The sequence below is a fragment of the Abrus precatorius genome, unplaced genomic scaffold (assembly GCF_003935025.1).
Source record: "Abrus precatorius isolate BTA unplaced genomic scaffold, Abrus_2018 Scaffold10, whole genome shotgun sequence".
Taxonomy (NCBI): domain Eukaryota; kingdom Viridiplantae; phylum Streptophyta; class Magnoliopsida; order Fabales; family Fabaceae; genus Abrus; species Abrus precatorius.
Genome location: NW_020874292.1, coordinates 641475 through 664277, shown reverse-complemented (window position 1 = coordinate 664277; position 22803 = coordinate 641475). Strand labels below are relative to the sequence as shown.

Below are 22803 nucleotides of genomic sequence, written 5' to 3'. Positions count from 1 at the left end.
AAATACTCCTTATGCTCTGGATCACATAGGAAAAGATCACCACTCACACTGCTCATTTGCAATTAGGAGACATGGTGGAAGATTCTTATACCAATTGATAAGAACTTTGGGAGAATCACACCACAAAAGCTAGTGGTTGTAGTTGGAGAGCCCAACGCTTTATAAACCCTACACTAGAACCTCATACTTCTAATGTGGAACTCAATACCAATTGGATCCTAATAGATTTCAAGCATGTACCACCTAAAGATTATAGAACTGAGAACTTCCATACTAGCCTTGCCAATATGATCCATCATTGAAAGGATTTTAATAAGTGCAGGTGCATCTTGGAGATACTCCTCATAATATTATTGAAAAATGTTTTGAAGAACTGACAAAAAACTGATGGATATTCTGGTTCAAATATTTTTACTGTGTTAAGTCTTGACTTTCTGTTAAACAGAAATTATTGAATGAATCTACTAAACAGTGTTAGCTTTTCTGGTTTAGTTTTTCTGCTGATCTGTAGAACTATTTGAATATTTTGCTTTGCATAATAACTATACTAAGAAATATAATTAGTGAATCTTATTGAAGAATGTCATTTTTTTCTGATTAGAGTACTGATAACATTTTCATATTGGTGTTCCTGTTTCGTGGCTTCATTACTTAGTCTTGAATCATTGGATTTTGCATTTGTATGCGATGCAATTTGATTCTCCAATCATGACTCATGTCACTTGTCTAACAATTCTATTTTTCTATTCTAAAAGAATTAAGAAAGGACAGAGGTTCATACATCTATGTGCTTGCTTTAGTTCAGAATTCAGATTGTAACATTGACTTCTAGGAAACACGGACACAGCTAGAAGATTGTCACACCAATGTCAGACATGTCTCTGACACGGATATGCTAGCAACACACTTCAATACTTGTCCTGTTAATTAGTAATTGCTTTATTGAGTACCTAAGATAAACTAATAGATTATCATCTTTAATAATTTCAGTGTACCATTGTTAATTTTTCATTTTAAAGATTTGAAATTTTATGTTTGAGATACTTTATTTTATAATTGAAATATATTAATTTCTTATTTATGTTTATACAACGTATCCTAAATGTGTCATGTCTGTGCTTCCTAGGCTGAATTTTCCATTATGGCTAAGTGCTTTGTTCAAAGATTCATGAGTCATGTCACTTGTCTAACAATTGTATTTTAAAGAGTTAAGAAATGATAGATATTCATATATAATAACAATATATGTTCTAGGTGCTTGATTCAGTTCAGATAGTAATGATGACTTCTACATTTTGGCTGTGTTTGTTCCTAAGATTTTTAATAAAGGGAAATTTATGCAGCCTCCAAAGGTCTAAATGATTTGGTACTTGAAACACTTATGTTTTCTGGAATATATCTAATCCCAAGGGGAGGTATAATTGTTCACAATGTTTGCTAACTGTTGAAAGTATCTCCGAACTTGTATATGGCCAAATACCCAAAATTTCAACAGCAACAGCAGACTGAGTTTCTAGTTTCTATTGCACTTCTTCATCTTTACACACTTGACATCCTTAATTTAAGCAGACAGAAGACATCAAGGTATCATATTTATTGTCAAAGAAGCTGATAGGTACTGCTCCAATCAATGACTGAATGCAAATCCATTGGAAAAAATATCAGAACTTGATGGGGCATTAAACCATATACATAAAAGAAATAGGATTCATATAGAAGAATGCCATAATTGATTGAATAATGTTAATGAAATGAGTACAAGTATGATATGTGTTTATTAATAACCTGAAGTTAAGAACATGAGAAGGGTATAAGAGAAGCAGACACTCACTTAACTAACTCATTTAGTGCCATAACAAGGTAATTAACTAACTGAATCAGCTCTTATATCTACGCTGTTGCAACTGTCATGTGTTTACTGTAGAATTGAAGTAACTAACTGAATCAAGCTCCAATAATAAAAATGAAATTTCATTATTCACAAAGCTAAACTCATCATTGGGTATGCTAAACATAAAGTTTGTAGCTTCATATTCATGTCTAAGAATTTACATTGACCATATCTCTAAGCAAAATATGGTTAAAGCATAAAAGAAGAACCAAACATGTATCTTTGAGAACAAGAACTGTAACTAATACAAAGTAAAACCATCATCGTAGGAAACATGGGAGCCACGTCTACAGGGAGGGGCATTCTCATCATACTCAGCACAGCAACTCCATCTTCTCTTCCAATTGGCACGCCCAGTGTTTGGCCTGTTATTCTTCTCATTCCATTTGTATACAATTACTCCAGATTTATCACTCCAATCCCCATCAATTCCTTGGTGTGGTGGAGACAATGAAAATAGACCCTTCTCTCCTACAAAACATTACATAAGTAGCAGTTATGCTTCAAAAATTCATCATGTTGTGGCTCACCAAAGAAACCAAATCTACAATTAAAAAATATATATTTGGTAACCCAATCGTGAAAGCATGACAGAGGATGCATAATTGGCAAATTCTAGATGATCATAAAAATCTCATTGGTATATCTAAATGGAATTCCTAGACAAGGTTTAGATTAGAAATAAAAATGGAAGATTCAAGAAATAAATTTATGAAAAGATTTTTTTTCTTGGTGGGTGTAAAAATTTGTTTAAAAATTGTTAGGAAACTTTGAACTATAAAAATAGGCCATTGTTAATTGATTAGTAATGATGTGTATAATGAAATATTATTAAAACAAACCATGCCCCTTTATTGTTAAGATATTATCCTATACTATATATATATAGTGTGTGTGTGTGTGGCTAGAGAAATAGTGAAATATATATACACATATTTTGCATATATACCATTGGTATGGCCGTGGAAAGAGCAAGCAAGTGGGGAATTATCTTGATCTGAGTAAAGGGTGTTGCATCTCAAGCACCGTTTCTTTGTTTGAATATGGGAAGTGGTTGCTTTGTTGTGTGACTGTGAACAAGACTTGACCTCTAAAGTGCTTTTCCCATGAGAAGATGGCTTGCAGAAAAGGAGGTTTTGAGAGAAATTAACAGCAAAAACCATTCAGATTTGCCTGTTTCACTTTGCAGATAAATGAAAGTGAATTATTCAGAGTTCAAAAGGACTCTGTTTGAGAGAGTAAAGAAGGATGATAATGTTCAATTGTCGTCACTGGAGATTAATCAGTGGGCAAAATTCCAAGCATAAATCATACATATATTATATTATAAATTAGTATATTTTCGTCTGTACGAATATTTTTATATTTAAATAATTTTTTAAATAAAAATTAAGAGATAAAAATATTTTTATTATTATTAATAAATACTTTATTATTTTAATATAATTAAATTAAAGACGCAAGTTTTTTAATTAAAGAAACAATTATGAAAATTATGTTAGTATTTTTAAGAATTATATTAAATAAGGATGATTTTAAAGTTAGTTAAGATATCTTTTTCATTATGATATAGAAATTTTTTATGTTGATTATTTAATTTAATCTTGATTTAAATTTTTTAAAATTTATTTTTTATTTTAAAAATTCTATTTTTTTAATTTAGTCTTATGTACCTGATATAATATATTATTTGTTATCAAAATATGTACTTTTTTGTAAATTTATTAATTGAAAATAATTATATAATATTTTTATTTTAAATTAATAATATCCATACAATATACAAGAAAGTCATTTGTAAATTATTAAAATTAAGACTTTATTGACAATTGATATGATGTGCCAAAATTAAATTAAGATTGATTAAAATTATAATAATAATATTTTTTATTTATCTAAAAAATATTCATTTTGATATATAGTATATCAAAATTGAAAACCAAATTAAGAAATACTATTTAAAAATATTAAACTTAACAATAAAAGTAAAATTAAAAGTTAAATGCAAGAACACAGTTACATGACTTATTAAATATGAGACTAGCTCCTAAAATAGTTAACATTAAAAAATAAGAAGCAATCTACAAGTATTATTAAATTAAAATAATTTTGTTAATAAAAATTAAAGGCATATTTCATTAATTATTTTGAGGTTTATAAATTTTAAAAATTATTATTATTTCTGTTAAATATTATGAAAATTTTAAATTTTAAATTAAGATTAAAATAAAAAAAATATTCAATGAAAAAAAATCTAACTCATTAAAATGCTCTCATTTAAAATGATGAATGGCAAAAACTTGTTTTGAGGAATTTTTGCTGCTTCAGGATGCTATGCGGTTCACTTAACATACACACATGGTGAATGGAGTTCTTCAGAAAATTTTGATCAACGATAGTCCCTCTAAAATTACAGCTTTAAAAAAATATATATTGTATATTGTATCATACCCAATACTCATATACATACCTGTGGAGCATAGATGATGTTTTTGTTTTTTATAATTCAGCATCAAAGAACACCTTACATCTGTTATTTTCATGCACTTTATAATGTTGTTTGGATGGAATGTTGATGTTGGTTAGGTCTGCAAACGGTGCTTCATATTGATAGAACAATGCACTTTTTTAATCATTGTGGAGCATTTTTATAGCACTAAAAGCTAAGAAGGCAGGGTACTCTATTTGGTTTGGAATGGTCTGGTCTCTATGGTTTCACAGGAATAGCATTATCTTAAAAAGAAGGCCGTCGATTTTCAATTTATGCTGACGTTGATAATTCTTAGATATTGAACTTGGCTTAGAGTTAAATTGGAAGAACGTTCTTTCTCTTTTTTATTCTTTTTATAGTATGCTTAGAAAGCCAGTTATTTTACTGAACTACTATTACCGTGTGTGGACTTGCAACATTCCACGCAACAATTATTATTAGATTTAATTAAACCATAGAAAATTAAGACACTTGTCAACTATTTAAGTCCCAAATTCTCAATTATTAGCTTATGCAACCATTTTCCACATAGATAACTATTGTCTCGTTATGTGGATAAGCATCTTATAACATAAAAAAAGGGTACACAGCTAGCTCACAGGTAACCCTTTTCAATGCAGCATTGAATTGCATCATCAACCATTTTCTCAAGCCCATACTTGAATACAAATCCGGCATCTGTGAGCTTCTTCGAAGATAAATCTGGTATCTTGACAGCTTTAATTTGTTTTAATGAGCTACAAGAAGAAATAATCAATCACTTCAAATTGTTTATTTAAATATTGTAACAACATTAAGTACTACAGAAACTCACTCAGTTGGTGGATGAAATTTTGGGTATTTGGCAGAAACAAGTTCAGATATCCTTTCAAAAGTGACCAAACACTGTGAGCAAATGTACCTCCCTTTTAGATTAGAATGTTCTAGCAAAAATATATGAGCTCTAGCCACATCATCCACATGCACCATGGGTGTTTCAAGTACCAAACCAAATGGACTTTTGTTCCCTGCAAAATGGAAAACTCATCATTACCATCGCAATTGAAGCAAGCACATAAAACATATAATTATCGTGTATGAACATCTATCTTTTCTTAAGTTTGTTTGAAATATAATTGTGACACATTTTTTCCAGTGACCTCAAACACATTTTCAACAACTAAATGAAAACAAAATAATATTAGTTTGGTTTCAAAAATTGATTTTACCTGCCAATTTAATCTCTAATATTACATAGAATAAAAATTTGCCTCGAATTTTAACAAATGCTAATATATTTAGTTTTTAAAATTGACATCACCAATCAATTTAATTCATGACAGTCAATTTGTTCCTTGTATTTCACAAATATCAATCAATTTGATGTTGACATAATGATATTATGAACTGAATTAATTGATGAGTATTAAAATCAAGAGTCAAAGTTATTCATAGTTGACAAAGTAAAAAAAAAAGAAAACAACCTAAATTAAAACTGTCAATAATTGCTATTTTTAAAGACTAACTTTTTAATAACTTTAAATATTAAAATTGTAATTAAAATTGATGGCATCACATACCAAATGCAAAATCCAATGTATCACTGACTGAGCTAGGAAGCTTGGGACAAATGAATGGTCCAAAAACAAAAGTTGGAACCAATGTCACAACATCCAATCCATTCTCTTCTCCAAATTCAAGTACTGCCTTTTCAGTCAATGTCTTTGAAATTGCATAAGAACAAGCAGACAACTTTGAAGCTCTAAGATAATTCACATCACTCCAAGAGCTTTCATCCATCAATTGTTCTTCTTTGCCATTGAAACTCACAGCAGAGGCACTAGAAGTGTAAATAACTCGCTTCACAGTCTTAGAGCTGAGGCATGCCTTCAAAATGCCTAGTGCACCATCAATGGTCCTTTTGGTCACTACTTCCTCATGTTCACTTAATTCAAAGTCAACAGGGGTAGCAACATGGAAAACTCCAATGCACCCTTCGATGGCAGAACTGAAACTTTGTGGGTTCTTGAGATCAGCGTTGAAAACTTGTAGCCTTTGGGATGCTCCAGGTAAGTCATAAAGAAAGCTAGGATCTTCTTTATGCTCTGTCTTATAATAAAAGTAAACATTGTTACTGTGTTGAGTGAATTAATGTACGAAAAAACCGTTAATTTTCTTTAAAAAATATATATTAAGAATAATTATCACAAACTTGATTAAAATTAAAAACACAATTTAAACTTTGAAAGTTAGTAACTGATAGCAAAATCAAGTTCAGAAGTGGATTATGCATTAAAAATAATAATTTACTTTAAGTAATTTGATAGATGGTAGATACAATACAATGCTTATTTAAGAGACAAGTTATTTTAAAATGATAACTTATATCATAAATTTAATAATAAAATTTACTAAAATAAGGTATAAATAACTTATTTTGATAAGTTATACTGATAAACTTTTTAAATTATTTGAAAAGAGTTTACTAGAGTTATAAATTATTTATGCACTCTCCTAAACATAACATTTGCATATTTATTTTTTTTAAATATTCTTCTGATGTGTTTTTATTTCTCCTTCCCTTTTAATATTTTTAACAGTGCTTATTTAATTACTTGGCCCTTTTAACAGTTTTTAAAATAGTTTTAAAGTTTCATCATTTAACATAAAGGAATAGAATGTTAAAATAAAAAGCTTTACGATGAGTGACCCAAAAAATAAAGTCCTCTGAGTGTCCTAAAATCAGGTAAAATTTCAGTAACTGTATTAAGCGATGAAAAGAACAAAAAGGAATGGCATTAACAGGCAGCAGAAAGCAAGGTTAGATCTGAAATCCTATGGTAACTCAACAAAAAAAGGTTAAAATGGAAAGAATGAGAATGTCTAAACCTGGATCGGGTCTGACAGTGGTATGAACAAAGTAACCATTGTGAAGGAGCTTCATGATAAGCCAAGAACCAATAAACCCTGCACCTCCTGTCACACACACTCTTCCCTTACATTCCTCCATTCTCTCACTCTTCTTCCATCAACACCAAAGTACAAGTCACTATATAAGTCTACCACTTTCTCTTCATCTCAAGTATCCGTATCATGGTGGGCCCCTTCACCAGCTTAATTTTAATTTAGTTAATCATTTTTTATTTTACTTTTTGTAAAGAATTTTTTTTATTCATTTTTTATCATCCGCATGAGTGAATGTGAACAAGGAGCAGGTTCACCCGCAGTTGGTGCGGTCGTCATGATGCGGATCGTTCGATTCATTTTAGTTTTATATTTTTATTCTTAATAACGAGTGAGTATTTTATTGAAAACTTGTTAACATGGATATATATTTTTTTTTACAGGACTACAGGAACTACATGCTACAGTTCTCATTCGCTTGCTTAATTGAAATAAAATTTGTTTAAATAAATTTAACAAAAAATATTTTTGACTTAAAACAAATAAAATAAAATCACTTTTTGTTAAACTTAAGTAAAAAAGAGTGACAAAAAAATTTAAAAAAAGAGAGAGGTTGAGAAGGAGATAAGAGCGAGCATAAGAGAGAGAAAGAGCAGAACAAGAATAATAATAATAAAAAAAAAAAAAGCTAAATGAGGAAAGAAAGAGAGAGAGATAAAGGGGAGGAGAAGAGAACTAGATAAAAAAAAAAGAGAAAGAAATTGAGTGAAACTAAAAGAAAAAGAGATAAAGAAAGAGAGGAGGCCAAGAAGGCAACATTTTCATCTTTCTGTGTATATTTTTGCTTAAGCAAAATTACACTCCAGCCTGCAGTTTCTGCCAAAACTTCAAATAATTGGAATTCCATTTTTTTCTACTAACTCATGTCAATTAATTCAAGAGATGAAAGATATAATAGGTCATTCCACCACAATAATATTTCTTGTTTATGCAATTTTGTTTTTTCTTCACATCACCCTACCAAATAATACACAGCATAGGTTATTATAGCATACAAATAAAGAAATTCAAATTACACTTTGTACTTTCTCTTTAATAGTTCATTTGTCTTATAAAAAAGAAAACAAATAAAGAAATCCTAAATTCAATGAATCCATCTCCAAATCCTTTAAAGACTTCCACAGCTCTATTACTTACATAAAAGATATGAATGTAGATTTGCCACACACAACACGTTATTAGATTTTACACAAACCATATTAGAATTGCATTAACTAATTTCCATTGCCAATAGTAGTCCAATTCCAAAAGCATTTAAGTCCCAATTGCTAGCTTCAACAACCATTTTTTTTAACATAGATAACTATTGCCTTATTGTGTGGATTATCCATCCTATGACGTAGAAAAGGTTACACAGCTACCTCACAGGTAACCCTTTTCTTTGCAGCATTGAATTGCATCATCAAGCATTTCCTCAAGCCCATATTTGAACATGAATCCAGCATCTATGAGCTTCTTCGATGATAAATCTTTTAGCTTTGTACCTTCAATCAGCTTGAAGGAGCTACAAGAAGAAATAATCAATTATTTGTTATGGTGAGATTAAAAGACAAAAGGTTCATTTGCTTAAATCAACAATGTCAAGCTCACCCTTTAGTTGGTTGTTGAAACTCAGGGCATTTGGCAGAAACAAGTTCAGAGATCCTTTCAAAAGTTACCAAACATTGTGAACAATTATACCTCCCTTTTGGACTAGAATGTTCTAACAGAAATATATGTGCTCTAGCCACATCATCTACATGCACCATTGGTGTCTGAAGCATGAAACCAAATGAATCTATTTTTCCTGCATGAATTTCATTTAATATAATTATAATCATAAGAAAAAACACTCAGCCAAAGTAGAAAAGCAAGTACAATAAACATAATTCTCATGTATGATTCATATCTTTTCTTAACACTCTTTAAAATAGAATTGGTTACCCATTTTGTTAAGTGACATGATCTTGATCTTCAAACACATTGCGAATTATTTTATGTGGTAGAAAGCAGAAGCAGCAAATTGCATCACATACCAAATGCAAAATTCAGTGAGTTTTGAACTGAGCCAGGAATCTTAGGACAAATGAAGGGTCCACAAACAAAAGTTGGAACAACTGTCACAACATCCAATCCATTCTGTTCTCCAAATTCAAGAACTGCCTTTTCAGTCAATGTCTTTGAAACTGCATAAGACCATCCAAAAAACTTTGAAGCTCTAAGATCATCTACATCACTCCAAAAGCTTTCATCCATCACTTGTTCATCTTTGCCATTGAAAGTCACAGCAGAGGCACTAGAGGTGTAAACAAATCGCTTCACTGTCTTGGAATTGAGACATGCCCTCAAAATGCCTAGTGCACCATCAATTGATCTTTTGGTCACTACCTCCTCAGGTTCTCTTAGTTCAAAGTCAACTGGGGTAGCAACATGGAAAACTCCGATGCACCCTTCAACGGCCGCAGTGAAACTTTCTGGATTACTGAGATCAGCACTGAGAATTTGTAGCCTTTGAGGTGCTCCAGGTAAATTGGTAAGAAAGCTAACATCCTTCTTGTGTTCTACTTCAAAATTAACAAAACACACCCAGGGGTCAAATTTAAGTGCAAAAAACAACGAAAATGATTCACAACCTGGAAGCTGCACTGTCTGATTACAAGTCCTCTATAGTGTATACCCCACACCAAAAGTTTATAAGGGAAACAACAGCAATGTTCAAAACAGCGCTCAAATACGTTATCTATTTTTATATTTTTGTGATTTTTTGGTTTTCATTTTATTTTAGTTTAGTTTTTGGTTTCGGTCTTGAGAAGCTGACTAATGTTGATTTTTTGTAGAATAGTCACGATGAAAAGACTCAAATAAAAGAACTCAGAAAATGCATGGAACAAGACAAAGAAAAATTAAAAACAAAAAATTACAAAAATATATTGATAAGTGTTAAAAATAATTATTTAACAGATGGGTTGGCTCTATCACCTGGGTCGTGTCTCACAGTGGTGTTAACAGAATAACCATCTTCAAGAAGCCTTTTGATAATCCATGAACCAATAAAACCTGTGCCTCCTGTAACACACACTCTTCCTTTACCTTCTTCCATTTTGTTCTCTCCTTCTTGCTTGTTCTAATGACTGCTATATGTATCCACTTGTTGGGTGAATAGGATAGAACAAATGAAAAGTGATACCTTTAGACGTTGATGTGTTATTCTCTTCACTGCAAGTGTTAAATGGTGATTGGACTTAATTTGTTTTTTCCTTTATTTTTCTATATTTTCTTAGCCACATATTCCACCCTTGCATCACACTTTCTATGATCTGATATGGGTTTTGAAAAAGCTCCAATTATTTGTGTCTTGTCAATTATATCGTTAAGGCGGCATTTGGTTATCATACAGAGAAAATGAGATAATAAAGACAGAAACACAGTATTTTTTTATTTTTTTTATAAGTTTATTTTTTGTGTGTCTTTTTAAAGTTGAGATATTAGTATTTTTTTTTTAAAAGTACATTGACATTTTTTAAATTTATGTTTTTAATGTCTTTTATATTCTACGAAATACTAACTAAATATGATATGTGTATCTCTTTATTTTTATCCTGTAATTAAACGCTAATTAATTGTATGTGTCAAGTAATAAATTAAGGTTTAATTATTATTTTTTTTTATCATTGGACTATGTATAATATTTATTATTTAATTAATTAATAACAAAATTTCATGGCTTTTAAAATGTAACAAATGTATTCTTTTATTGAATTTTTTATTTAAAACTCTTAAATTCTTAATTTTTTTTTGTTAAAATTCGTGCAAATTAAATCAATTAAATTGTCTTTTACTCAAAACATAACTAAAATACTAAATTTTACTTTTCAAAAAAAAAACTTAAAACTTTCCTTCTACAAATTTTAATCTCATATTTTACAAAAAATATTTTAAATTTTATCAAATTTTGCTAAATTTCTTATTTCTAAAACTTTAAAATCATTCATGTTCCAATTCTATTATAACATTTGGTTAAAACATCAAAAATAGGATTTTAAATGAACCCATGGGAGATCAAATTTACATAATTTTAAAGATAAAAAGACTTAATTAATTTAGTCTAAACCAAAAGAATTAGAAATGTAATTAAACTTAAAATTAAAGTGTAAGTATATTAAAAATTAGATATAATTTACTATTAGAGAAAATTACATTTTCCTCCATTAAAAAAATACATAAATTATGCTAACCTCCTTTTTATTTTAAATTTACATAACTTGTTCCTTAAAAAATTAAAATCAATAAAAATTTAACCCATTGTTTTAATAAATTATACATTTGTGTCAATTTTTCAAGAAATTAATTGAGTTCAATGTATTTGTTATGAAACATTAAGTCTCGTCATTGTTATAAGAGTTTTATTTTAAAAACTTGTCTTATCAAATAATGAAAAAAAAAACTAATACCTTTAACAAAATCATGCAAGATATAAACAACGGCAACTTTAACATATTCAACTAAAAAAATAAAGCAAAAAAATTAAAAAATTAGACCATTAGTAAAAAATGAATTACGGTTTATTTCCTAACTGTGCTTTAATAATAAAAAAAACTTTAAATAAATCAAATGGTGATGTATTTTAATTTTTTTTAAAATAGAGTTATATAATTTTAACATATAAGAAATGGTAGTGTGATATAAACATATTTTAAGGGAGAAGAATGTGGTTTACTCTTGTAATTAATTGGTAGAAATGATTAATGTAAAATGATGTTAGTATGTGTTTTACGTCAGTACATTACTTTTATTGATAAAATGCTTAACGTTACTTTTAATATTTACTACTTAAGCATTGTTGTCGTTGACATAATTTGCCAGTTATTATTTTTAAGTAAATACGTTTCTGTTTGGACAATTCTACTAAAAAATGGTCTTTTGCATTGCATAGAATTAAAAATATCTTGTCTTTAACGTTACCCGGCTACTACAGCAAGTTCAAAGAAATAACGAAAGCAATTGTTTACCTTGATTTTACAAAAACATTAATATTGTCAAAGTTGTCTCTGTAAACAATATTTTTTAACTTCAACAATAGGCCCATTATATTTTTTATTAGTTTTAATAAAAGCTATAAGTGAAACAGATGTATTTTTCGTTTCACCATTAAAGATGATTGATGTTATTGGAGTGGAATTTTCTTTCACTTCTAGACTACATAATGACAACTTACTATATCTGTCCACCCAAAAAGTCAATTTTGTTGTTGGCATGTTTTGTTCTTGAGAATCATTAACACACTTTTTTCAAAAGCAATCTTTAGCGTTAAAAAAATTCATACCATTGTATTAAATAAAGAGTGAGACTTGGTATCAAAAGAAATTGAGGGATGAAAAACGCCAAAGAAGGAGTGAGATCTATATAATTTATTAAACACTCACATAATCAAAATTCAACTTGAAAGAAAGGAAAGTGTTGAGGGTCTTATCACAAATGTTCAAATTGATAGTTAACAATATTGGGGTGTGCATGACTAACTTTTCATTTATTAAACAAGCTTAAAGTTTAAATGCACATTCAAAAGTCCCTTACTCTGGTTGAAAGACAATTGAATGCCCTGTTAAAATTGTAAGAAGTGATAATAGTCAAGAAATTTTCATGACATCTTTCTATCAACAGAGATAATAGTCAAGGATTTCTACGCCAACCAAATTGTGTAAAAACATTCAACAAAGTGGATGAATTGAAAGAAAACACTGGTTTATACTCAAATATATGATGAAATCGTGTTCCTTCCTATTTGCTTAATGAAAATCTCCCTATAAACTCCTGCATGGTTTCTTGCCTGATCTTGAAGATTTACAGCTCTTTATGCTATATTTCTACATCTTAAATCTAAAATTGTATTACAACTCAGAAGTGAACTTATTCTCTCAACTAGTGGTAATTAATCAAAAGCAAAGTCGGTAGCATCATTTCATTCTCTAGACACTTTTTTTAACGACAATGTTCTGTGTACCACTAATTAGAGACAAGACAAGACGCATTTTCAGTATGATGAGCTTTTGAGAAACGTAATTAAAAAGTAAAAAATAAATATATTAATATATTATGTCACATATAATATCAATACCTTTTTTTATGTTTGATCCTGAAACCCATAACCTTGTCACTGAAGGCCCAATATTCAGCCCACAGTGCTGCATTTACAATATTGGGCTCCCAAGAAAGTCCATCACTTCTCCGTTGCTAATGCAATACACTACCAAGTAAGAAAAGCATTCTAAACCAAACCGAACCAAAAGAATTCATCAGAATCTTGGGTCTAATGGCGGCAATGATTTCACGAAGGTTAAGGTTAGCCTCTTCCCTCCTAAAGCACTCTCAATCTTCTTCAACGAATTATTTGTTCAAAAACCCTAAAGTCCCAATCTTCGAACCCTTTCAAACCACAATCCCCAGTCCACGATTCCTTTTCAACCCCCGTCCCTTTTCTACCTTAAATTCGACGAACCCATTCCTTCCACAGGCAATAGCAACACCGTGCAGATTTTTCTCAACCAAAGAACCATCATCATCATCAGATTCTGATAACCCCAGCCCAAGCCCGTACCCAAGCCAAAACCCGAACTTCAAGCACCAAGAGATCGATGGGCCCACGGTGGAACGTGACCTCTCACCCCTAGCGAACGAGACGCGAGAGGTTCTAGAAACGATGATGAAAAACATGTACGGTTTGAGCAGAATCGTGGCGGTTATGGGTCTGGTTCAGCTTGCGCTTGGCGCGTGGATCACGTACATATCTAAATCTGAGCCACGCGTGGAGGTTTCGGTGCAGAGTCTTGTGGCGTTTGCGTTTCCGTTTTCGTTGGCGTTTATGCTGCGGCACTCGCTGAAGCCAATGCATTTCTTTAAGAAGATGGAGGAACAGAGTCGGTTGCAGATTCTCACGCTCACGCTCCAAGTCGCTAAACAGTTGAACGCGCTCTTTGTTAGGGTTCGTGGGGTTTCGATTCTCTGCGTTGCGGGTGTTGCTGTTGGGGTGGGGTATGCTCTGCTTTCAAGATGGAGCTGATTTTGCTACTTTGCAAAAAGCTTCAAAATCTGTGAATGTAGCTGATGAGTTTTCTGCTTATGATATATATATGTTGTTGCTTTTCTCTTCGGATGTTCACAATTTCGGTTTTGTTTCATTTGGGATTCGATTGTAGCAGAGATCATAAGAAATAATCTTCATTCTCACTTGAATTGGCTTGTTCTATACTCTTTCTTCGTTGGTTTTCCAAAATTATTAAATTTTAAATGCTTTTAGTCGTTATATGTGATTCATTCTTTTATTTTGTCCTATGTTAAAAAACAATTATTTATACTTTTAAGTTTGATACTATAACTTATGTGATCTTTGTTTTTATAATTTTAATTGTTTATATTTCACTTTTATAGTCTATCAATTATTTAAATTAATTTTTATGTTAAAAAATTATTATGATTAATCAAAATATAATCAAGTGACAAATCATTGAAGTATAAAAATTGATCAAAGAAAATGTACAAAATATTTAAATGAAAATATATCATAATTTTATTGATTACTTGATAAATTTTTTACTGCAGGACTTTATTTAAATAATTAACAAAATTATGAGAATTAAATTTAAATTATTAAAATTGCGAAAACCAAGTTTGCATATTAACTTAAATCTGGGGATTTAAGGTGTAACTAAAATGTTTTTGAAATGATTAGTATCATTATTGAACATTTTGACGCAATTATTTCATATTACATTATTTTATTTCACAACGACCTCAAGCAATAACAATTTCATATAATATAAATTAACTTTTAAGTACTAAAGTATTAACTTTTTATTATTATTATTTGATAGAGTAATAAAAGTCTGTTTTTAATATTTTTCTTGTATCTTCTAAGCTAAAATTTGTAGTTAAATATGCTAAAGCTTTTATGTATAATTATCATAGATAACTGTTTTTTTAGTTGCTGTGTTGCAATTTGCTTTTATATTATGTTTTGGTATTGTTGAAAATTTTATGCATATTTTTTAATGTTATTGAGCATCATATTTGCTTTCATATTTTTATTTTTTTAAAAATTAGTTACTTTGGTTTTTTAATTTTATTTTTAAAAATTGTGAGATAATTTTAGAGAGTCCAAAATATTTTAGTTCATTGATAATTTCAGGTTTTATAATCATTATTGATATCAGGTGTGTTTGAAAAAAAAAATTATGAAGATTTTATGGAAGTTTTTTATTTTAATGAATTTTTTAAGTTCATTTTAATAAATTTGTATATCTTATAAAAAAAATTTATCCAATGAGAGTTTATTTAAATGCTTAATTAATTGTTACCACTTATAATTATAAAAACAATTAAATATACTTTTATTCACCATAATTTATATTAATCTTATTCTTAAATATTAACTTTTGGTCTTTATAATTTCAAAAACTTTAATTTTGGTTTCTATTGCCAGTAATGTATCAAAATAGGTGCCTCATAGTGTACAATCATTTGAACCAATATCTGATATATTAGGAAAACAAAAATTTAAACAAAATAAAATTAAAAATTCTCACCACCAAAGAAAAAATAACATCCGAAAAACGAGAAAATAAAGAAAGCAAGCACAAATACAACATCACAACGGTGTAATATATTACAGTATCACATAATAACAAAATTTTATGAAGGATCAAAATCCCTCTTATTTCTCACTAACACCTACAAATAATAACAATAAAAATGAAATAAATAAACAGTAACACATGGAATATTGATATATCATGGTGAAGCTCTCAATATAATATAAATCTTAGAACTTGAACGCGGCCATAAGAGAAAACAGAAGCGAGCCAACTATCATCATAGCGGAGGAAGACACGGATCCCACAGCTCCGGCGTCAGGACTCGGTGCCGGAGACGACGCCGGTGAAAATTCTTGGGCGGAAGCGGCGAGGGAGAAGACGGCAAGAACAAGGAAAAAGGTGAAGGATTTGAATGGGGTTAGCTTTGCCATAGCGAAAAGTCGAGAGTGAAGAGGGTAATGCTTTGAGATATCGAATTGTTGCGGAGAATGTGAATGGTGTAAGGAGAAGGGAAGAGAAAGGGTATTTATTTATAGTGGGAAAAAACGCGGACAGCTGGCAACAGGGAAGGAACATGCGTTGTCGTTTTGGCAAACCATTGGCGTATACACGACTAAACTTTCAGCTGTTTTGCTATTAAGTTGCCCAAACGCATTACTACTGTTACGGTGTCAAGATGCAGCAGAGTACAACGGGGTTGCTTATTCTGTAAGGAAAATGTTACAATTAATAATAATCAATTTTTATTAAAATAATTATTTATTATATTTTTATAATTTTAATGTAATAAATATATAATATGTTTTTTTATTTGCAACACCTTAGGTCGGTATTTCTTAAACTTACTTTCAGTTTTAGGTTACAAGAGTTAATGAGTTTTGATCTTTCTAATTCAATTAATTTAAATGGTGAATTGGATGAGTCCATTTAAGGGATGGATCTTATTTTATCATATTTCCAATGTATCTATGTAGGAACGTAATAATTAGTTTACCAAAAACGAAAATAAAGTAATAATATTTTTTATTAAAAAATAATATTTAATATTATTAATATGTTAAATTTTATAATTTTTAATAAAAGTTATCGTACATACATTTTTATTACGTGTCTTTAAATATATATTAAAAAATCAATTTATACAACGTTTATTTTATGTAATTATTTTTATTGTTAATTGCAATATAAATTTAATTTAAAATGTAATTAAACGAAATATGAATGTTAAAAAGTAAGAATCTTATTAATTAATATAAAAATACAAAATAAATTTTATAGTTAATTACTTTATTTTGAAAAATGAACACGTAAAGAAGGTTCATAATTGTTGTCTTCCCCAGTTGGCAGTGTAGGTATTTAATCAATTAATGAAGCAGTAATTAGGAAGAACATGTCAACAATGGGACACTTCTAGTGTGGATATTTATTCTTCGGTTAATTGGGTTCGATGTTTGGTCAAAGTTTTATAATATAAAAATATTTTATATTGTCAGTTAATTATAAATATTATATGATATATTTAATTAATTAGCAGTATACAAATTTACGGTGAATATAATATAATTAGGAACAGAGAAGATGTTCCAACGCCAGATTCATATGGTTATCACAAACATGCAACCCATGAATTTTGATACCCAAAGTGATAAGTTCTATAATCATTTATGCTAACCAAATTTAAGTCTCATCTCATCTACACACAAGTTTTATTCATAATATATAATCAAATTATTTATTATTCACCTTCAATTTTATTTGAAAATACTCACAAAGTTTAGTATTTTTTAAGTTTAAATACATATTTTTTTATCAAGTTGGCAAAGTTTCTTGTATTTATATGAAAGAAACTTGTCAAGTTTCCAAGTTGGTTTAAGTAATACTTTCTTGATTCACGTTAAGACCCAAGTTCATGTTTGCTGATAGTCCTACCAAGTTGTGAATGTTCCGAAATTTATTAGATATATATTATTGTGAAGAATCAAATTCTATTAGATTTTTTTATTAAAAAATTACATTTTAATCTTAAATAAATTCAAATAAATTTATTTAAATTTTAAACTGTCTTCATTATATTAATAGAAAATATTCTTTCTTATTTTATATGAATTGAAATTTAATGTTAATATATTTTAATTAAATAATTTTTTATAAAATTTTACTTTAAAATATTCATCTCTATAATTTATTTATAATTAATAAAATTAATTTAAATCTGTCTATTTATGAAATTTATTTAACTTTAAAATAGTGATGTATAAAAAAAAAACTTTATAATATATAGATGAAATTATAAATTTAGTCTTTATAAAAAAGTTTACAATTTAGTTTGTACATAAATTTTTTTTGAATTCCTATTTGCCATTTATAATTGTGTTAACAATATTAAACCAGAGGGTAAAACATAACAAAATACTTATATTAAGAATAAAACATAAACTTTTAAATATAGTAATAATTTGTAAAAGTGTTAACTATAAGAATAAAATGAGTAATTTATTTAATTATAACTTTAAAAAATATATAACACTAAATTTAGTTAAGAAAACACCTAGACCTGCACTTTAATTTTATCTTCAAAATATATTTAGTTATTTAATGATGAAATTTATTATATTTTATAAATTTTATTAATCTCAATTTTTATTATTGAATTTAAATATTTAAAAGTATGAATTTTTTTTATTAAAAAAACACACATTCATTATGCTAAATTTATAAAAATATAATAAATATTTTTTAATAAAAATTTACTGTAATTAGTTACTTAAATTTAATCTTAAGTATTAATATTAATATTTTTATTATAATTTTTTTATATCGATGATGGTATTTGAAGATGAGGAAATAGCTGACGAGAGGATTGGATTTGCAGTGAGAAGTCTTTTGCCCTGAATAGATAGGATAAGATTATTGCAAATAATAACACCCAATGTATGTGGACTTTCTTTAATTGACAATAAACTTCAAAACATTATCGACAGTTCTTAAAATTTCTTCTCTTTTAGTTTGCTTTTGTAATATTTTTATATTCAGTAGTACCACTTTGTTATTCTTTTACTTCTATTTAATTTCTTGCTGCAGCCGTTACTTTCATTCTCACGTTAACACACTTAAAAGAATTAAAAAAATTTAAAATTTTGTTTTAGGTTATTCTTGAATTTATTTATTTACTGTCTATAATTATTATTATTATAAAAATAAGAAAATAAAATTAAAAATTACTATTCTAAGAGTATCCATTAAAAATTGAAAAATTAATAAACACTCTGATGATAATTTTAATCTACAAAGAGCTTTTAAATATCATAATTAAATTTACAAAGAGCTTTTAAATATCAATAATTTTATGATATTAAAATTCTTTCAATTGCAATAAAAATTTTAATCAAGTCATTATGAAAATAAAAAATATCTATAACGATGTAGTACTCAATTAATAATACTAATTTCATACCAAATGTTAAAAGATAATATTGTCCTAATATTCCTAAATTCAATTTCACATTGTATAGTATTTCAGTTAAATACTAATAAGCATTTAAAATAATATTAATGTCTTCTTATTCAAACAATTTATGTTATATTATATAATGATAAAATTGATTTCATGAAAAAAAATAAAACTTTTATTTTTATATAAAAAAAACATGAATAACGCACATTTTTCAATTCTCTCATTAATATTTTTTATCATTAAATAAATTACATATAAAATTGAATAAATAAAACATAAATCCAAATTATTTAATATATTTTACATAAATTTATTTAATATTATTAAATAATGCATTATTAAACTTCTTATTTTGTGTAATATAACTTTTAAGTCAAATTAATTTAACTGACACGTGTTTACTTTTTTAAACTAAAATTTTCAATTTAAACATTGTGTAAAAACGTTACTGAAAAAGCAAATTATACCGTAATAAAATGTTTTAAAGTCAAATCAAATTGTCACTTACATAAAAAAATGTAACTTGCAAAAAGGAGACAATAGGAATCCTACCGTTGAATGCGAGCTAATGAGAAAAACAAGCACGCTGTGATGCCCATCAGAATGGGTGGGACACGCGGGCACGTACTAGTGGGGGGCAATAAGCGTGCGAAGCACACGTGTGAGTCACGATGGGGACGAAAATGACCTCTTAAAGAATTAGGGGTATCATTCGTGGTCAGATTGGGCGGCAGGCTTCTTCCCTGTTGTCACCGCTCACCATTTTTTACCCTTTAATTTCCCTATTTTACCCTTTTCATTCCCATGCTACCCTCAACAATATTATTATAATAATAATAATCTAATTTCTAACATACTTTTTATTATTAGTTAAACTTTATTAAACTTAAGTATAGTCAGTAAAATAAATTTGTTCAAAATTGTTGGTTTCAAAGATAAAATGTGCTTTATATTTTAAACTTAAGGTAATTTTGGTACCATATGAAGAGTATCAAAATGTGGTGTGCTTTACTAAAGCGGTGAAAAATAAAATATTGAACCTTTTTGTGCATGATTGCCATTGCCAACCAGTTCCTAACAAGATCACTTGGATGTAAAGTCAGCTAGATTTCTTTCCTCCTTAGCTACATCGCTCAAATCTTCAAGTTTGTGGGAGCATGTTTGGATTAATCCCTATTCGATTTTTGTTGCTCCATTTAGCCAGACATGTATATAATTCATTATTCTTCATTTATGGCATTGTAGTGAACACAAATAAAAGGCCCTTTTCAACCTCACGCTAAGGGAAAAATTCATTTGTATAATCAAAACATTACACCATCCATTTTCTCAATATTTTATAGAAATCATTATGCCTTTCCTTCATCAACTATGCTGCTTTTTAACAACTACATGCGCAGGAAGAGAGAGAGAGAGAGAGAGAGAGAGAGTGCACCCTACTAGCAAAAACAATAATGTATTTTCTTTGTATTAAGATCCTTTTGTGTGTCACGTTTGAAACTTAGGCATATCAAGTAAGTAATTTTGATAATTTTTATTAAGATAACTCATTATAATGACTAACTTGAAATATATTATATTTGAATAAGTTAGAAATAAAAATAACAAGTAAAATGAAATTATAAAGTTAAAAACTTAACTCTTTATTATTAATTGTTGACAGAACGTGAATATTGTAGTATAATAGTAGAATAATTCATAATAATGAAATGAACACGTCAAAAGAGGAGGGGGGATGGTGGTGATGGTGGGACAGAAGAAAAAGGAAGGTGGACAAGTTGGTAATTGCAGATGGCATGAAAAGGTTTGATACGCGTCTCTATGAGGTCCATATTCCATTTCCATTACCAACCTCACAACCCATCTCTTACAAATCACTCGTTCCTCTCCTTTCTCTCTTCTCAATCCCATCCCCAATCTCTCTTAACTCTCTCCCTCTCTCTCTCCCTCTAAACAGACCATGGCTCAGAAGGCAGAGAAGAACGAAACCGATTTCAAGGTCCCTGAAACCATCACCCCCTGCAGCACCAACCCCGCCACCATTCCAGAACCTTCTAGATTCTTCGACGCATCCACCACCGCTCCCGCCGCGTCATCGCGCTCCCCCAAGAGACCCCTCCCTCCTCAAGACCCCTTGCAAACCGATCAAGCCCCGTCCTCCGAGCCCAAGCGCGCCGTCAACCGCTGCTCCGGCTGCCGCCGACGTGTTGGCCTAACCGGATTCCGTTGCCGGTGCGGCGAACTCTTCTGCGCCGAGCATCGCTACTCCGACCGACACGACTGCTCCTACGACTACAAAGCCGCAGGAAGAGAAGCCATCGCCAGAGAAAACCCCGTCGTCAAAGCCGCGAAGATCGTCAAAGTTTGAAACCCTAAATCGGGGATGAATCTCGAGAGAAAAAAGGAAAACACGAAACTACGTTGAAACGACGCGGTTGAAAGGCTAAACTTGCAGCGAGGAACTATTCCGATCGCGATTAGTTAATTACGCGCGTCTCTTTCTCCGAGACGCGACTCGGGCGCGTGTGTGAAGCTGAGAAATTGTAACACGAAAAGATGAACTTCATCTTTTTTATTTTCTTACATAATTTCTAAATTTTTATGTTTTTTTTTTTTAAATTTGGGCTTGGAAATTTTTAAGTTATTGTGTTGTTTATTATGTGAATTTTATCTTTTTTTGGTTTGGTAGGACTTGGGAAGCATAGGATTCAGGGGTGTGGGAGAGTAAATTTTAAGGGGATGTGAGGATATAATTGTCAATTTGTGTTGTACTTTGAATTTGGAATTTTCGAGAATGGTGATGATGATAGAAAGTTGGGTGGACCCACATGATTTGACATGTGACGATTGTTTTCGCGATATATTATTGAGTGGGTGAGTTCGTGTCGTGATGTAGCCGCAGCGAGATTTCGTGCTTCCGGTTTTTTGTTTTCGGGGACAGTGACTCGTAACTTTTGGCGCATTCTAGCCAATAGGGTTGCGCCACGTGTATGATAGATAATTACGTTCTGCTTTTATATTTTTTCGATGGAAGAATCCCGAGGGAATGTCATGATCGAACGCCTAGGATTTGGTGGCGGTGGATGCCATTTGAGCATTATTTTGTTCTTTTATAATTGTTTTGTAATTGAAATAAAAAATAAGAAATAAAAAAATATATTTTACTTAGAAGATAAAAATAAGACATTTATTTGTTTACATAAATAAAAAATATTATAATAGTAATGAAATATTGTCTTTATTAATTAAAAAGTTAGCACAGTTTTTTATATTTTTTTGTAGTTTAAAGTTAATTAAATTTAATATTTTTTAAGTTTTAAATGTTTTATCGAGACCGGATATTTTTCATAAAAAAACAATATGAACGGTAAAAATTATCTATATTATTTGGAAAAGTCGGAAATATGGTTGATAACTTTATACTAATGGCAAACTTGATTTTAGAATATTAAATTTG

The 22803-nt window shown here is 29.4% G+C and overlaps 5 protein-coding genes across 6 annotated transcripts; 2 read left to right on the top strand and 3 right to left on the bottom strand.

Annotated features, from left to right (window-relative positions):
* Nucleotides 1–1916: 1916 nt before the first annotated feature.
* Nucleotides 1917–3142, bottom strand: LOC113853111. The gene is made up of 2 exons (XM_027483565.1): nt 2841–3142; nt 1917–2362 (listed from the first exon to the last, which is right to left on the bottom strand). Exons 1-2 carry the CDS (start codon nt 3052–3054, stop codon nt 2133–2135), a joined length of 444 nt encoding a protein of 147 aa, XP_027339366.1. The 5' UTR covers nt 3055–3142; the 3' UTR covers nt 1917–2132.
* Nucleotides 3143–4977: 1835 nt separating this feature from the next.
* Nucleotides 4978–7371, bottom strand: LOC113852613 (vestitone reductase-like). Its single transcript, XM_027482928.1, has 4 exons — nt 7251–7371; nt 5942–6466; nt 5197–5389; nt 4978–5119 (listed from the first exon to the last, which is right to left on the bottom strand). The coding sequence occupies exons 1-4, from the start codon at nt 7369–7371 to the stop codon at nt 4978–4980; spliced, it is 981 nt and encodes a 326-aa protein (XP_027338729.1).
* An 845-nt stretch (nt 7372–8216) lies between these two features.
* LOC113848064 (vestitone reductase-like) lies at nt 8217–10465 on the bottom strand. Of its 2 annotated transcripts, none has more exons than XM_027477443.1 (4): nt 10284–10450; nt 9341–9868; nt 8916–9111; nt 8217–8829 (listed from the first exon to the last, which is right to left on the bottom strand). In XM_027477443.1, the coding sequence occupies exons 1-4, from the start codon at nt 10402–10404 to the stop codon at nt 8688–8690; spliced, it is 987 nt and encodes a 328-aa protein (XP_027333244.1). In that variant the 5' UTR covers nt 10405–10450; the 3' UTR covers nt 8217–8687. The 2 variants fall into 2 exon arrangements, with proteins under 2 accessions (XP_027333244.1, XP_027333251.1); XM_027477450.1 differs by having other exon boundaries at nt 8232–8829; nt 9341–9865; nt 10284–10465.
* A 3134-nt stretch (nt 10466–13599) lies between these two features.
* LOC113866757 lies at nt 13600–14361 on the top strand. Its single transcript, XM_027501561.1, has one exon. The coding sequence runs from the start codon at nt 13615–13617 to the stop codon at nt 14359–14361; it is 747 nt and encodes a 248-aa protein (XP_027357362.1). The 5' UTR covers nt 13600–13614.
* Nucleotides 14362–21063: 6702 nt separating this feature from the next.
* Nucleotides 21064–22469, top strand: LOC113850362 (zinc finger A20 and AN1 domain-containing stress-associated protein 5-like). Its single transcript, XM_027480886.1, has one exon. It carries the CDS (start codon nt 21307–21309, stop codon nt 21712–21714), a length of 408 nt encoding a protein of 135 aa, XP_027336687.1. The 5' UTR covers nt 21064–21306; the 3' UTR covers nt 21715–22469.
* The last annotated feature ends 334 nt before the right edge of the window (nt 22470–22803 follow it).

Excerpts from the sequence above, each read along its gene's own strand:
- LOC113848064 (XM_027477443.1), bottom strand. The coding sequence starts at position 10,404 with ATGGAAGAAGGTAAAGGAAGAGTGTGTGTTACAGGAGGCACAGGTTTT. Across the intron at positions 9,869-10,283 it reads CACTGTGAGACACGACCCAG|TAGAACACAAGAAGGATGTT; the intron begins GTGATAGAGCCA and ends TTAATTTTGAAG. Across the intron at positions 8,830-8,915 it reads TTTCAACAACCAACTAAAGG|CTCCTTCAAGCTGATTGAAG; the intron begins GTGAGCTTGACA and ends TTCTTCTTGTAG.
- LOC113852613 (XM_027482928.1), bottom strand. The coding sequence starts at position 7,371 with ATGGAGGAATGTAAGGGAAGAGTGTGTGTGACAGGAGGTGCAGGGTTT. Across the intron at positions 6,467-7,250 it reads CACTGTCAGACCCGATCCAG|AGCATAAAGAAGATCCTAGC; the intron begins GTTTAGACATTC and ends ATTATAAGACAG. Across the intron at positions 5,390-5,941 it reads TACATTGGATTTTGCATTTG|GGAACAAAAGTCCATTTGGT; the intron begins GTATGTGATGCC and ends TCCATTTTGCAG.
- LOC113853111 (XM_027483565.1), bottom strand. The coding sequence starts at position 3,054 with ATGGTTTTTGCTGTTAATTTCTCTCAAAACCTCCTTTTCTGCAAGCCA. Across the intron at positions 2,363-2,840 it reads TTTCCACGGCCATACCAATG|GAGAGAAGGGTCTATTTTCA; the intron begins GTATATATGCAA and ends AATGTTTTGTAG.
- LOC113850362 (XM_027480886.1), top strand. The coding sequence starts at position 21,307 with ATGGCTCAGAAGGCAGAGAAGAACGAAACCGATTTCAAGGTCCCTGAA.
- LOC113866757 (XM_027501561.1), top strand. The coding sequence starts at position 13,615 with ATGGCGGCAATGATTTCACGAAGGTTAAGGTTAGCCTCTTCCCTCCTA.